Source organism: Neofelis nebulosa, chromosome 5, assembly GCF_028018385.1.
Source record: "Neofelis nebulosa isolate mNeoNeb1 chromosome 5, mNeoNeb1.pri, whole genome shotgun sequence".
NCBI classification, from domain to species: domain Eukaryota; kingdom Metazoa; phylum Chordata; class Mammalia; order Carnivora; family Felidae; genus Neofelis; species Neofelis nebulosa.
In genome coordinates this window covers 99,632,915-99,646,603 of record NC_080786.1, presented here as the reverse complement: position 1 = coordinate 99,646,603, position 13,689 = coordinate 99,632,915, and the positions used below count along the sequence as shown (strand labels likewise).

Here is a 13,689-nt window from a genome sequence, read left to right as displayed (position 1 = left end):
AATCCAAACACTTTGGGATGCAGCAAAGGCAGTCCTGAGAAGAAAATACATTGCAATCCAGGCCTATGTCAAGAAACAAGAAAAATCCCAAATACAAAATCTAACAGCACACCTAAAGGAAATAGAAGCAGAACAGCAGAGATACCCCAAACCCAGCAGAAGAAGAGCAATAATAAAGATCAGAGCAGAAATAAACAATATAGAATCTAAAAAAAACTGTAGAGCAGATCAACGAAACCAAGAGTTGGTTTTTTGAAAAAATAAACAAAATTGATAAACCTCTAGCCAGGCTTCTCAAAAAGAAAAGGGAGAGAACCCAAATAGATAAAATCATGAATGAAAATGGAATGATTACAACCAATCCCTCAGAGATACAAGCAATTATCAGGGAATACTATGAAAAATTATATGCCAACAAACTGGACAACCTGGAAGAAATGGACAAATTCTTAAGCACCCACACCCTTCCCAAACTCAATCAGGAGGAAATAGAAAGCTTGAACAGACCCATAACCAGCGAAGAAATTGAATCAGTTATCAAAAATCTCCCAACAAATAAGAGTCCAGGACCAGATGGCTTCCCTAGGGAATTCTAGCAGACATTTAAAGCAGAGATAATACCTATCCTTCTCAAGCTATTCCAAAAAATAGAAAGGGAAGGAAAACTTCCAGACTCATTCTATGAAGCCAGTATTACTTTGATTTCCAAACCAGACAGAGACCCAGCAAAAAAAGAGAGCTACAGGCCAATATCCCTGATGAATATGGATGCAAAAATTCTCAACAAGATACTATCAAATAAAATTCAACAGCATATAAAAAGAATTATTCACCATGATCAAAAGTGGGATTCATTCCTGGGCTGCAGGGCTGGTTCAACATTCACAAATCAATGTGATACATCACATTAATAAAAGAAAAGATAAGAACCATATAATCCTGTCAATTGATGCAGAAAAACAATTTGACAAAATTCAGCATCCTTTCTTAATGAAAACCCTAGAGAAAGTCATGATAGAAGGAACATACTTACACATCATAAAAGCCATTTATGAAAAGCCCACAGCTAATATCATCCTCAATGGGGAAAAACTGAGAGCTTTCTCCCTGAGATCAGGAACACAACAGGGATGTCCACTCTCACCGCTGTTGTTTAACATAGTGTTGGAAGTGCTAGCATCAGCAATCAGACAACAAAAGGAAATCAAAGGCATCAAAATTGGCAAAGATGAAGTCAAGCTTTCACTTTTTGCAGATGACATGATATTATACATGGAAAACTCAAACTCCACCAAAAGTCTGCTAGAACGGATACATGAATTCAGCAAAGTCGCAGGATACAAAATTAATGCACAAAAATCAGTTGCATTCTTATACACTAATAATGAAGCAACAGAAAGACAGATAAAGAAACTGATCCCATTCACAATTGCACCAAGAAGCATAAAATACCTAGGAATAAATCTAGCCAAAGATGTATAAGATCTGTATACTTAAAACTATAGAAAGCTTATGAAGGCAATTGAAGAACATATAAAGAAATGGAAAAACATTCCATGTTCATGGATTGGAAGAATAAGTATTGTCAAAATGTCAATACTACCCAAAGCTATCTACACATTCAATGCAATCCCAATCAAAATTGCACCAACATTCTTCTCGAAACTAGAACAAGCAATCCTAAAATTTGTATGGAACCGCAAAAGACCCCGAATAGCCAAAGTAATTTTGAAGAAGAAGACCAAAGCAGGAGGCATCACAATCCCAGACTCTAGCCTCTACTACAAAGCTGTAATCATCAAGACAGCATGGTGTTGGCACAAAAACAGACACATAGATCAATGGGATAGAATAGAAACCCCAGAACTAGACCCACGAAAGTATGGCCAACTAATCTTTGACAAAGCAGGAAAGACTATTCAATGGAAAAAAAGACAGTCTCTTTAACAAATGGTGCTGGGAGAACTGGACAGAAACATGCAGAAGATTACACTAGATCACTTTCTCACAGCATTCACAAAAATAAACTCAAAATGCATAAAGGACCTGAACGTGAGATCGGAAACCATCAAAACCCTAGAGGAGAAAGCAGGAAAAAACCTCTCTGATCTCAGCCACAGCAATTTCTTACTTGACACATCCCCAAAGACAAGGGAATTAAAAGCAAAAATGAACTATTGGGACCTCGTGAAGATAAAAAGCTTCTGCACTGCAAAGGAAACAACCAACAAAACTAAAAGGCAACCAACGGAATGGGAAAAGATATTTGCAAATGACACATCGGACAAAGGGCTAGTATCCAAAATCTATAAAGAGCTCACCAAACTCCACACCCTAAAAACAAATAATCCAGTGAAGAAATGGGCAGAAGACATGAATAGAACCTTCTCTAAAGAAGACATCCAGATGGCCAACAGGCACATGAAAAGATGCTCAACGTCGCTCCTCATCAGGGAAATACAAATCAAGCCACACTCAGATATTACCTCATGCCAGCCAGAGTGGCTAAAATGAACAGATCAGGAGACTATAGATACTGGTGAGGATGTGGAGAAACGGGAACCCTCTTGCATTGTTGGTGGGAATGCAAATTGGTGCAGCCACTCTGGAAAACAGTGTGGAGGTTCCTCAAAAAATTAAAAATAGACCTACCCTATGACCCAGCAGTAGCACTGCTAGGAATTTACCCAAGGGATACAGGAGTAATGATGCATAGGGGCACTTGTACCCCAATGTTTCTAGCAGCACTCTTGACAACAGCCAAATTATGGAAAGAGCCTAAATGTCCATCAACTGATGAATGGATAAAGACATTGCGGTTTATATACACAATGGACTACTATGTGGCAATGAGAAAGAATGAAATCTGGCCTTTTGTAGCAACGTAGATGGAACTGCAGAGTGTTATGCTAAGTGAAATAAGTCATACAGAGAAAGAAAGATACCATATGTTTTCACTCTTATGTGGATCCTGAGAAACTTACCAGAAGACCATGGGGGAGGGGAAGGAAAAAAATGGTTAGAGAGGGAGGGAGCCAAAACATAAGAGACTCTTAAAAACTGAGAACAAACCTGCTGCTCCAGGGCTTATGGGGGGTGGGAGGGAGGGGTGGGTGGGTGATGGGTATTGAGGAGGGCACCTGTTGGGATGAGCACTGGGTGTTGTATGGAAACCAATTTGACAATAAATATCTTATAAAAAATAAACAAATTAAAAAATAAAATAAAAAAAGCAATAAAAAAGATGCAAGAATGGTTCAATATTCAAAAATCAATCAATATGATACACATTAACAAAAGATAAAAATCATATCATCTCAATAGATGCAGAAAAAGCATTCGACAAAATTCAACATCTGTTCATGATAAGAACTCTTAACAAAGCAGGTTTAGAGAGAACATACCTCAACATAATAAAGGTCATATATGAAAAGTCCATGCTAACATCATACTTGATGGTAAAACAGAGTTTTACCTCTAAGATCAGAAACAAGATGAGGATGTTCACTCTTGCCACTTTTATTCAACATAGTACTGAAAGTCCTGGTCACCTCGGACAAGAAATTAAGGGCGTCCATACTGGTAAGGAAGAAGTTGAACTGTCAGTATTTGCAGATAGTATGATATGATACATAGAAAACCCTCAAGACTTCATCAAAAAACTATTAGAAATAATAAATAAATTCAGTCAAGTTGCAGGATACAAAATTAATACCCAGAAATTGGTTGTGTACTTAAGAACAAAATAGCAGAAAGAAAAATTAAGAAAACAATTTTATTTATAATTGCACCAAAAAGAATAAAATTACCTAGGAACAAAGCTTCACCAAGGAGACAAAATACCTGTATTCTGACTATAAAACATTGATTAAAAAAGAATCTAAAGACAATACAAACAAATGGAAAGATATTCCATGCTCATAGATTGAAAGAATTAACATTGCTAAAATTTCCAATACACCCAAAGCAATCTACAGATTCAACACAATCCCTATCAAAATGCCAATGGTAATTTGCACAGAACTATAATAAATAATATTAGAATTTGTATAGAACCACAGAAGACATCAAATAGCAAAAAGCAATTTTGAGAAAGAAGAACAAAGTTGAAAGTATCACAATCCCAGATTTCATGATATATTACAACTGTGATAATCAAAACAGAATAGAATAGTACTGGAACAAAAACAGACTGTAGATCAATAGAACAGAACAGAGAGCCCAGAAGTAAGCCCATGCTTATATGGTCAACTAATCTATGACAAAAGAGGCAAGAATATACAGTGGGGAAAAAGTCTCTTCAACAAATTGTGCTGGGAAAACTGGACAGCTATACTCAAAAAAACGAAACTAGACCACTTTCTTATACCATACACAAAAATGAATTATAAATTCATTAAAAATTAAAAATTATGAAACCTAAAACCATAAACTTCTAGAAGAAAACATAGGCAGTAATATCTCTGACACCAACTGTAGCAACATTTTTCTAGATATGTCTCTTCAGTCAAGAGAGGTAAAAGAAAAAATAAACTATTGGGACTACATCAAAATAAAAAGCTTTTGCACAGCAAAAGAAACCATCAATAAAACCAAAAGGCAACCTAGTGAATGGAAGACAATATCTGAAAATTATACATCTGATAAGGGGTTAACAGCCAAAATATATAATTCATACAACCCAACACCAAGAAAACCCCTAATTAATCCAATTAAAAATTGGGCAGAGGACCCAAATAGACATTTTTCCAAGGATGACATCCAGATGGCCAACAGATACGCAAACGATGCTCAACATCACTCATCATCAGTGAGATGCAAATCAAAACCACAATGAGGGGCACCTGGGTGGCTCAGTTGGTTAAGTGCCTGACTTTGGCTCAGGTCATGATCTCACAGTTCATGGGTTTGAGCCCTGCATCAGGCTCTGTGCTGAGAGCTCAGAGCCTGGAACCTGCTTTGGATTTTGTCTCCTCTCTCTTCCCCTCCCCTGCTCATGTGCTCTCTGTCTCTCTCTCTCTCTGTCTCAAAAATAAATAGACATTTATTTTTCTTTTTTATAAACCACAATGAGATGTCACCTTACAGCTGTCAGAATGGCTAGAATCAAAAAGACAGAAAACAGTAATGTTGGCAAGATATGAAGAGAAAGGAACCTTCATGCACTGTTGGTGGGAATGTAAATTGGTGTGACCACTGCAGAAAATGGGACAGAGCTTCCTTAAAAAATTAAAAATTGAAATATCATATGATCTAGTTGTTCCTCCTGGGTATTTACCCAAAGAAAACAAAAACACTAATTCAAAAAAACATAAGTCCCTCCCCTATGTTTATTGCAGCATTATTTACAACAGCCATGATATGGAATCAATCCAAATGTCCATTAATAGAGGAAAGAATAAAGAGGATGGGGTGTAGACATATAATGGAATATCACTCAGCTATTTAAAAGGAAGAGATCTGGGGCGCCTGGGTGGCTCAGTCGGTTAAGCGTCCGACTTCGGCTCAGGACATGATCTCACAGTCTGTGAGTTCGAGCCCCGCGTCGGGCTCTGTGCTGACAGCTCAGAGCCTGGAGCCTGTTTCAGATTCTGTGTCTCCCTCTCTCTCTGACCCTCCCCCGTTCATGCTTTGTCTCTCTCTGTCTCAAAAATAAATAAACATTTAAAAAAATAAATTTAAAAAATAAATAAATAAATAAATAAATAAAAGGAAGAGATCTTGCCATTTGGACAGCATGGATGGACCTAGAGAGTATTACACTCAGTGAAACAAATCAGACAGACAATTACCGTATGATTTATATGTGGAATCTAAAAAACAGAACAAAAAGCAGAATCGGACCTATAAATACAGAGAACAAACTAATGGTTGCCAGATGAGAAGGGGCAGGACAATGGGCAAAATGGGTAAAGGGGAGTGGGAGGTACAGGCTTGAAGTTATGTAATGAATAAGTCACGGGGACAAAATGTACAGCACAGGGAATATAGTCAGTGGTATCATAACAACTACGGTGACAGATGGTAGCCACGCTTGTGCTGAGCAGAGCATAATGTATAGATTTGCTAAATCACTATGTTGCATACCTGAAACTGATGTCACATTTGTCAACTAGTCAAATAATTTCAAATTTCTTCAGAGAATAGGGAGGAAAAAAAACTCACAATGGATCTCAATGGTCTAGAATTGCACTGAAACATCTTGGCTGGTATTTAAGGAGCCCATGTGCAGCTCACAGATTCCTGCCACATCCCTCCCACATACTGCATCCCTCTGTTGCAATTCCATTCTTCATTTTCTGAAAGCACTACAAATTCTTACAACTCTGCCTTCCCTCAGGATGTTATTCCAGCTCTTACTGCCTTCCTCTCCATTTTCATCCTCTCAAAATCCTTCGTACTTTTTATTACAACTTTTTAAAAAAATTTACATGCAAATTACTTACCATATAGTGCAACAATGATTTCAGGAGTAGATTCCTTAGTGCCCCTTGCCCATTTAGCCCATCCCCCCTCCCACAACCCCTCCAGTAATCCTCAGTTTGTTCTCCATATTTATGTCTCTTCTGTTTTGTCCCCCTCCCTGTTTTTATATTATTTTTGTTTCCCTTCCCTCGTTGTTCATCTGTTTTGTCTCCCTAAGTCCTCATATGAGTGAAATCATATGATTTTTGGGTCTTTCTCTGACTGGCTAATTTCACTTAGCATAATACCCTCCAGTTCTGTCCACGTCATTGCAAATGGCAAGATTTCATTCTTTTTAATTGCCAAGTAATACTCCATTGTGTGTGTGTGTGTGTGTGTGTGTGTGTGTGTGTGTATATATATATATATATATATATATATATATATATATATATACACCACATCTTCTTTATCCATTCATCCATTGATGGACATTTGGGCTCTTTCCATACTTTGGCTATTGTTGATAGTGCTGCTATAAACATGGGGGTGCATGTGTCCCTTTGAAACAGCACACCTGTATCCCTTGGATAAATGCCTAGTAGTGCAATTGCTGGGTCATAGGGTAGTTCTATTTTTAGTTTTTTGAGGAACCTCCATACTGTTTTCCAGAGTGGCTGCACCAGCTTGCATTGTCATCAACAATGCTAAAGAGGTCCTCTTTCTCCACATCCTCGCCAACATTTGTTGTTGCCTGAGTTGTTAATGTTAGCCATTCTGACAGGTATAAGGTGGTATCTCATGGTGGTTTTGATTTGTATTTCCCTGGTGATGAGTGATGTTGAGCATTTTTTCATGTGTTGGTTGGCCTTCTGGATGTCTTTTTTGGAGAAGTGTCTATTCATGTCTTTTGCCCATTTCTTCACTGGATTCTTTGTTTTTTGGGTGTTGAGTTTGATAAGTTCTTTATAGATTTTGGATACTAACCCTTTATCTGACACGTCATTTGCAAATATCTTCTCCCATTCCATCTGTTGCCTTTTAGTTTTGCTGATTGTTTCCTTCACTGTGCAGAAGCTTTTTATTTTGATGAGGTCCCAGTAGTTCATTTTTGCTTTTGTTTCCCTTGCCTCTGGAGACGTGTTGAGTAAGAAGTTGCTGTGGGCAAGATCAAAGAGGTTTTTGCCTGCTTTCTCCTCGAGGATTTTGATGGCTTCCTGTCTTACATTGAGGTCATCCATTTTGAGTTTATTTTTGTGTATGGTGTAAGAAAGTGGTCCAGGTTCATTCTTCTGCATGTCGCTGTCCAGTTTTCCCAGCACCACTTGCTGAAGAGACTGTCTTTATTCCATTGGATATTCTTTCCTGCCTTGTCAAAGATTAGTTGGTCATACATTTGTGGGTCCATTTCTGGGTTCTCTATTCTGTTCCATTGATCTGAGTGTCTGTTCTTGTGCCAGTACCATACTGTCTTGATGATTACAGCTTTGTAATATAGCTTGAAGTCTGGGATTGTGATGCCCCCTGCTTTGGTTTTCTTTTTCAAGATCGCTTTGGCTATTTGGCATCTTTTCTGGTTCCATACAAATTTTAGAATCATTTGTTCTAGCTCTGTGAAGAATGCTGGTGTTACGGTGATAGGGATTGCACTGAATATGTAGATTGCTTTGGGTAGTATCGACATTTTAACAATATTTGTTCTTCCTATCCAGCAGCATGGAATCTTTGTCCACTTTGTGTGTGTGTCTTCTTCAATTTCTTTCATAAGCTTTCTATAGTTTTCAGTGTATAGATGTTTCACCTCTTTGGCTAGATTTATTCCTAGGTATTTTATGTTTTTTTGTGCAACTGTAAATGGGATCGATTCCTTGATTTCTCTTTCTGTCGCTTCATTGTGGGTGTATAGGAATGCAATCGATTTCTGTGCGTTGATTTTATATCCTGCAACTTTGCTGAATTCATGAATCAGTTCTAGCAGTTTTTTGGTATAATCTTTAGGGTTTTCCATATAGAGTATCATGTCATCTGCAAAGACTGAAAGTTTGACCTCCTCCTGGCCGATTTGAATGACTTTTATTTCTTTGTGTTGTTTGATTGCAGAGGCTAAGACTTCCAATACTATGTTGAATAACAGTGATGAGAGTGGACATCCCTGTCTTGTTCCTGACCTTAGGGGGGAAGCTTTCAGTTTTTCCCCATTGAGGATATCAGTGTTGGGTCGTTCATATATGGCTTTTATGATCTTGAGGTATGCTCCTTCTATCCCTACTTTCTTGAGGGTTTTTATCAAGACAGGATGATGTATTTCAAAATCCTGCCTATTTTCTAAGTGACTAAATGTCACCTGCATCTAGTCATCTCTGATCTCCTCTTATCTCTCCATTAAAAGCATATTTGTTGCACTGCACACCACTAAAATTATTTTCTTTGCACTTTGATTTTGACATCTGTTCACTACTGCCTTCTAATACAGTCAGCTGTTTCCTACCAGCTTACAAGCTCTCTAAAGCCAGGGTATAGGTCTTATTCTTCTTTGTACTTCACCAGCACTTTTATAGGACATTTTGTATTCTGAGACAAAACATATTAGAAGATAATGCTTCAAGGATCTTACATACCAGGATCTTAGATTTGACACTTGAGAAATGAAAACATTTTATGTGCATGTCTTTGATTTCATAGGAAACTGCATCACGATCTTCTTCTTCCTCCTTTATAGTTGGAAATGGAGTTTCAAGAACATAGCCATTCTCACAGAAAATCAGTAAAGTACTTTCAGGCTAAAAAAGAAAGATTAAATATATCATTTACATTTAGGCAAGTTTTCAGAAGCATGGCTCAAAAAGATTATAAATGAGGAAAAATATCATTGCTATATATACTATACACTTTTGAAAATTAATACTTAATTTCTCACTTCAGTAATAAATCATCTTACTAATCACTATGTACAGTTATTAATATCGATTATATTACTATTAATAAGCTAAGTGTTAAAATTAGATTTATATTTGTTTCCCTTATAGATGCCATAACATATTTTCTGAGCCAAAAATGCAGTTGCAAAATATGTTTGCCCAAAGGGCAGAATGTTGAAATTAGGAATGCCAAGGGAAACATGCAGTGTGTGGATGGCACATACAGTCTCAGCCTCCTTTGATGGATCATCCTCCATCTGCCCAAGTTCATTAATTGTGGACATTCCCAAGGTTTTTGTCCTGTACCCTCTTCTCCTCTCACTCCATAAACATTCCCTGGGAAATCTTATAGGCAACCCAAAGCTTCATTACCTTTCATGCACAATTAAATTCTGAGTGAATCTATCTCTAGGCCAGACCTCTCCCTTGAGCTCCAAAATCACATATTTAACCATGTATGGGAAATCCCCATCTTTTTTAATGCCTATTTATTGTTGAGAAAGAGGGAGGGAGAGTGCAAGTGGGGGAAGAACGGGGTGGGGGGGAGACAGAGGCCCATCTTGATACTGCATAGACACATTATTCAAAATTTTTATTCACTCTGTCATTCTATAATTATTATGTATAGACTATGTATCTAGCATTTTGTAGTGCACTAGGGGTAAAATTATAAGAAAAATAAATACAGTGTCTGGCATGATGGAGTTTACCTCCAACGAGAGGGCCTGTCATTCAACAAATCCTATAAATAAATGTAAATTGTAACTGCAACAAGTGTTGCAGGAGTACCACCAGAATAAAGGAGGCTGTGTAAGGCTTCCCGAGAAGGTGGTATCTAAGCTTCAAGGTGAAGGAGGAGTAGAAGACAATTACACAGTAAGTTGTGGGTAGGTTTGAAGGGTGTGCTATACAAAGGATATACCATCTGCAAATATCCAGTGGCACATCTGGGCTTTTAAGGAATTTATGGACTTGGGAGTGAGAAGAGAGATCAGGACAGAGCCTTAGGGAAACAATACTTAGGAACTGGGTGAGGGAGACTGAAAAGGAATGACAAGATGTAGATGAGGGAACTAGGAGAGCATAAGGTCACAAAAGCCAAAGGGAAGTGGTATTTAAAAGAGAAAGTAAGGGTCAACAGGTTCAATGAGGCTAAGAGGTCAAGAAAGATAAGAATGGAAAATGTTAAATTGATGGATATCACTGGTGTCTTCACAGGAGCTGATTTGGTAGAATGATGAGAGTAGATACTAGCAAAAGTCAATAGGAATAATCAATCCTCTTAGAAAAGACAGAAGGAGGAGGAGTTCCGGAAGATGGCGGCGTAGGAGGACGCTGGGCTCACCGCGCGTCCTGCTGATCACTTAGATTCCACCTACACCTGCCTAAATAACCCAGAAAACCGCCAGAGGATTAGCAGAATGGAGTCTCCGGAGCCAAGCACAGACGAGAGGCCCACGGAAGAGGGTAGGAAGGGCGGCGAGGCGGTGCGCGCTCCACGGACTGGTGGGAGGGAGCCGGGGCGGAGGGGCGGCTCGCCGGCCAAGCAGAGCCCCCGAGTCTGGCTGGCAAAAGCGGAGGGGCCGGACGGACTGTGTTCCGACAGCAAGCGCGACTTAGCGTCTGGGAGGTCATAAGTTAACAGCTCTGCTCAGAAAGCGGGAAGGCTGGAGGACAAAGGGAGGGAGAGCTGCTGAGCCCCCGGATGGCAGAGCTCAGTTTGGTGGGGAACAAAGGCACTCGCCAGCGCCATCTCCCCCGCCCATCCCCCAGCCAAAATCCCAAGGGAACCGGTTCCTGCCAGGGAACTTGCTTGCTCCGTGCAAACAACCAACACTGTGCTTCTGCGGAGCCACCCCTCCTGCAGCGGGTCTGACTCCCTCCCGCTGCCACAGGGCCCCTCCTGAAGTGGATCACCTAAGGAGAAGCGAGCTAAGCCTGCCCCTCCTGCCCCCGTGCACCTTGCCTACCCACCCCAGCTAATACACCAGATCCCCAGCACCACAAGCCTGGCAGTGTGCAAGTAGCCCAGACGGGCCACGCCACCCCACAGTGAATCCCACCCCTAGGAGAGGGGAAGAGAAGGCACACACCAGTCTGACTGTGGCCCCAGCGGTGGGCTGGGGGCAGACATCAGGTCGGACTGCGGCCCCGCCCACCAACTCCAGTTATACACCACAGCACGGGGGAAGTGCCCTGCAGGTCCTCACCACTCCAGGGACTATCCAAAATGACCAAACGGAAGAATTCCCCTCAGAAGAATCTCCAGGAAATAACAACAGCTAATGAACTGATCAAAAAGGATTTAAATAATATAACAGAAAGTGAATTTAGAATAATAGTCATAAAATTAATCGCTGGGCTTGAAAACAGTATACAGGACAGCAGAGAATCTCTTGCCACAGAGATCAAGGGACTAAGGAACAGTCACGAGGAGCTGAAAAACGCTTTAAACGAAATGCAAAACAAAATGGAAACCACGACGGCTCGGATTGAAGAGGCAGAGGAGAGAATAGGTGAACTAGAAGATAAAGTTATGGAGAAAGAGGAAGCTGAAAGAAAGAGAGATAAAAAAATCCAGGAGTATGAGGGGAAAATTAGAGAACTAAGTGATACACTAAAAAATAATATACGCAATATTGGTATCCCAGAGGAGGAAGAGAGAGGGAAAGGTGCTGAAGGGGTACTTGAAGACATTATAGCTGAGAACTTCCCTGAACTGGGGAAGGAAAAAGGCATTGAAATCCAAGAGGCACAGAGAACTCCCTTCAGACGTAACTTGAATCGATCTTCTGCACGACATATCATAGTGAAACTGGCAAAATACAAGGATAAAGAGAAAATTCTGAAAGCAGCAAGGGATAAACGTGCCCTCACATATAAAGGGAGACCTATAAGACTCGTGACTGATCTCTCCTTTGAAACTTGGCAGGCCAGAAAGGCTTGGCACGATATCTTCAGTGTGCTAAACAGAAAAAATATGCAGCTGAGAATCCTTTATCCAGCAAGTCTGTCATTTAGAATAGAAGGAGAGATAAAGGTCTTCCCAAACAAACAAAAACTGAAGGAATTTGTCACCACGAAACCAGCCCTACAAGAGATCCTGAGGGGGATCCTGTGAGACAAAGTACCAGAGACATCACTACAAGCATAAAACATACAGACATCACAATGACTCTAAACCCGTATCTTTCTATAATAACACTGAATGTAAATGGATTAAATGCGCCAACCAAAAGACATAGGGTATCAGAATGGATAAAAAAAACAAGACCCATCTATTTGCTGTCTACAAGAGACTCATTTGAGATCTGAGGACACCTTTAGATTGAGAGTGAGGGGATGGAGAACTATTTATCATGCTACTGGAAGCCAAAAGAAAGCTGGAGTAGCCATACTTACATCAGACAAACTAGACTTTAAATTAAAGGCTGTAACAAGAGATGAAGAAGGGCATTATATAATAATTACAGGGTCTATCCATCAGGAAGAGCTAACAATTATAAATGTCTATGCGCCGAATACCGGAGCCCCCAGATATATAAAACAATTACTCATAAACATAAGCAACCTTATTGATAAGAATGTGGTCATTGCAGGGGACTTTAACACCCCACTTACAGAAATGGATAGATCATCTAGACACACAGTCAATAAAGAAACAAGGGCCCTGAATGATACATTGGATCAGATGGACTTGACAGATATATTTAGAACTCTGCATCCCAAAGCAACAGAATATACTTTCTTCTCGAGTGCACATGGAACGTTCTCCAAGATAGATCATATACTGGGTGACAAAACAGCCCTTCATAAGTTTACAAGAATTGAAATTATACCATGCATACTTTCAGACCACAATGCTATGAAGCTTGAAATCAACCACAGGAAAAAGTCTGGAAAACCTCCAAAAACATGGAGGTTAAAGAACACCCTACTAACGAATGAGTGGGTCAACCAGGCATTTAGAGAAGAAATTAAAAAATATATGGAAACAAACGAAAATGAAAATACAACAATCCAAACGCTTTGGGATGCAGCAAAGGCAGTCCTGAGAGGAAAATACATTGCAAACCAGGCCTATCTCAAGAAACAAGAAAAATCCCAAATACAAAATCTAACAGCACACCTAAAGGAAATAGAAGCAGAACAGCAAAGGCAGCCTAAACCCAGCAGAAGAGAAATCATAAAGATCAGAGCAGAAATAAACAATATAGAATCTAAAAAAACTGTAGAGCAGATCAACAAAACCAAGAGTTGGTTTTTTGAAAAAATAAACAAAATTGACAAACCTCTAGCCAGACTTCTCAAAAAGAAAAGGGAGATGACCCAAATAGATAAAATCATGAATGAAAATGGAATTATT

The 13,689-nt window shown here is 39.5% G+C and overlaps 1 protein-coding gene across 3 annotated transcripts in view; it reads right to left on the bottom strand.

Annotated features, from left to right (window-relative positions):
- CFAP44 (cilia and flagella associated protein 44) overlaps positions 1 to 13,689 on the bottom strand; it is a 158,351-nt gene that overhangs the window by 97,090 nt on the left and 47,572 nt on the right. For all 3 annotated transcript variants that reach the window (XR_009262176.1, XM_058731393.1, XM_058731394.1), the window contains one exon: positions 9,024 to 9,185. Coding sequence is in view for 2 of the 3 variants with exons in the window: in XM_058731393.1 (XP_058587376.1) it covers positions 9,024 to 9,185 (162 nt within the window). In the remaining variant the exon portion in view is untranslated. The remainder of the gene's footprint in view (positions 1 to 9,023; positions 9,186 to 13,689) is intronic.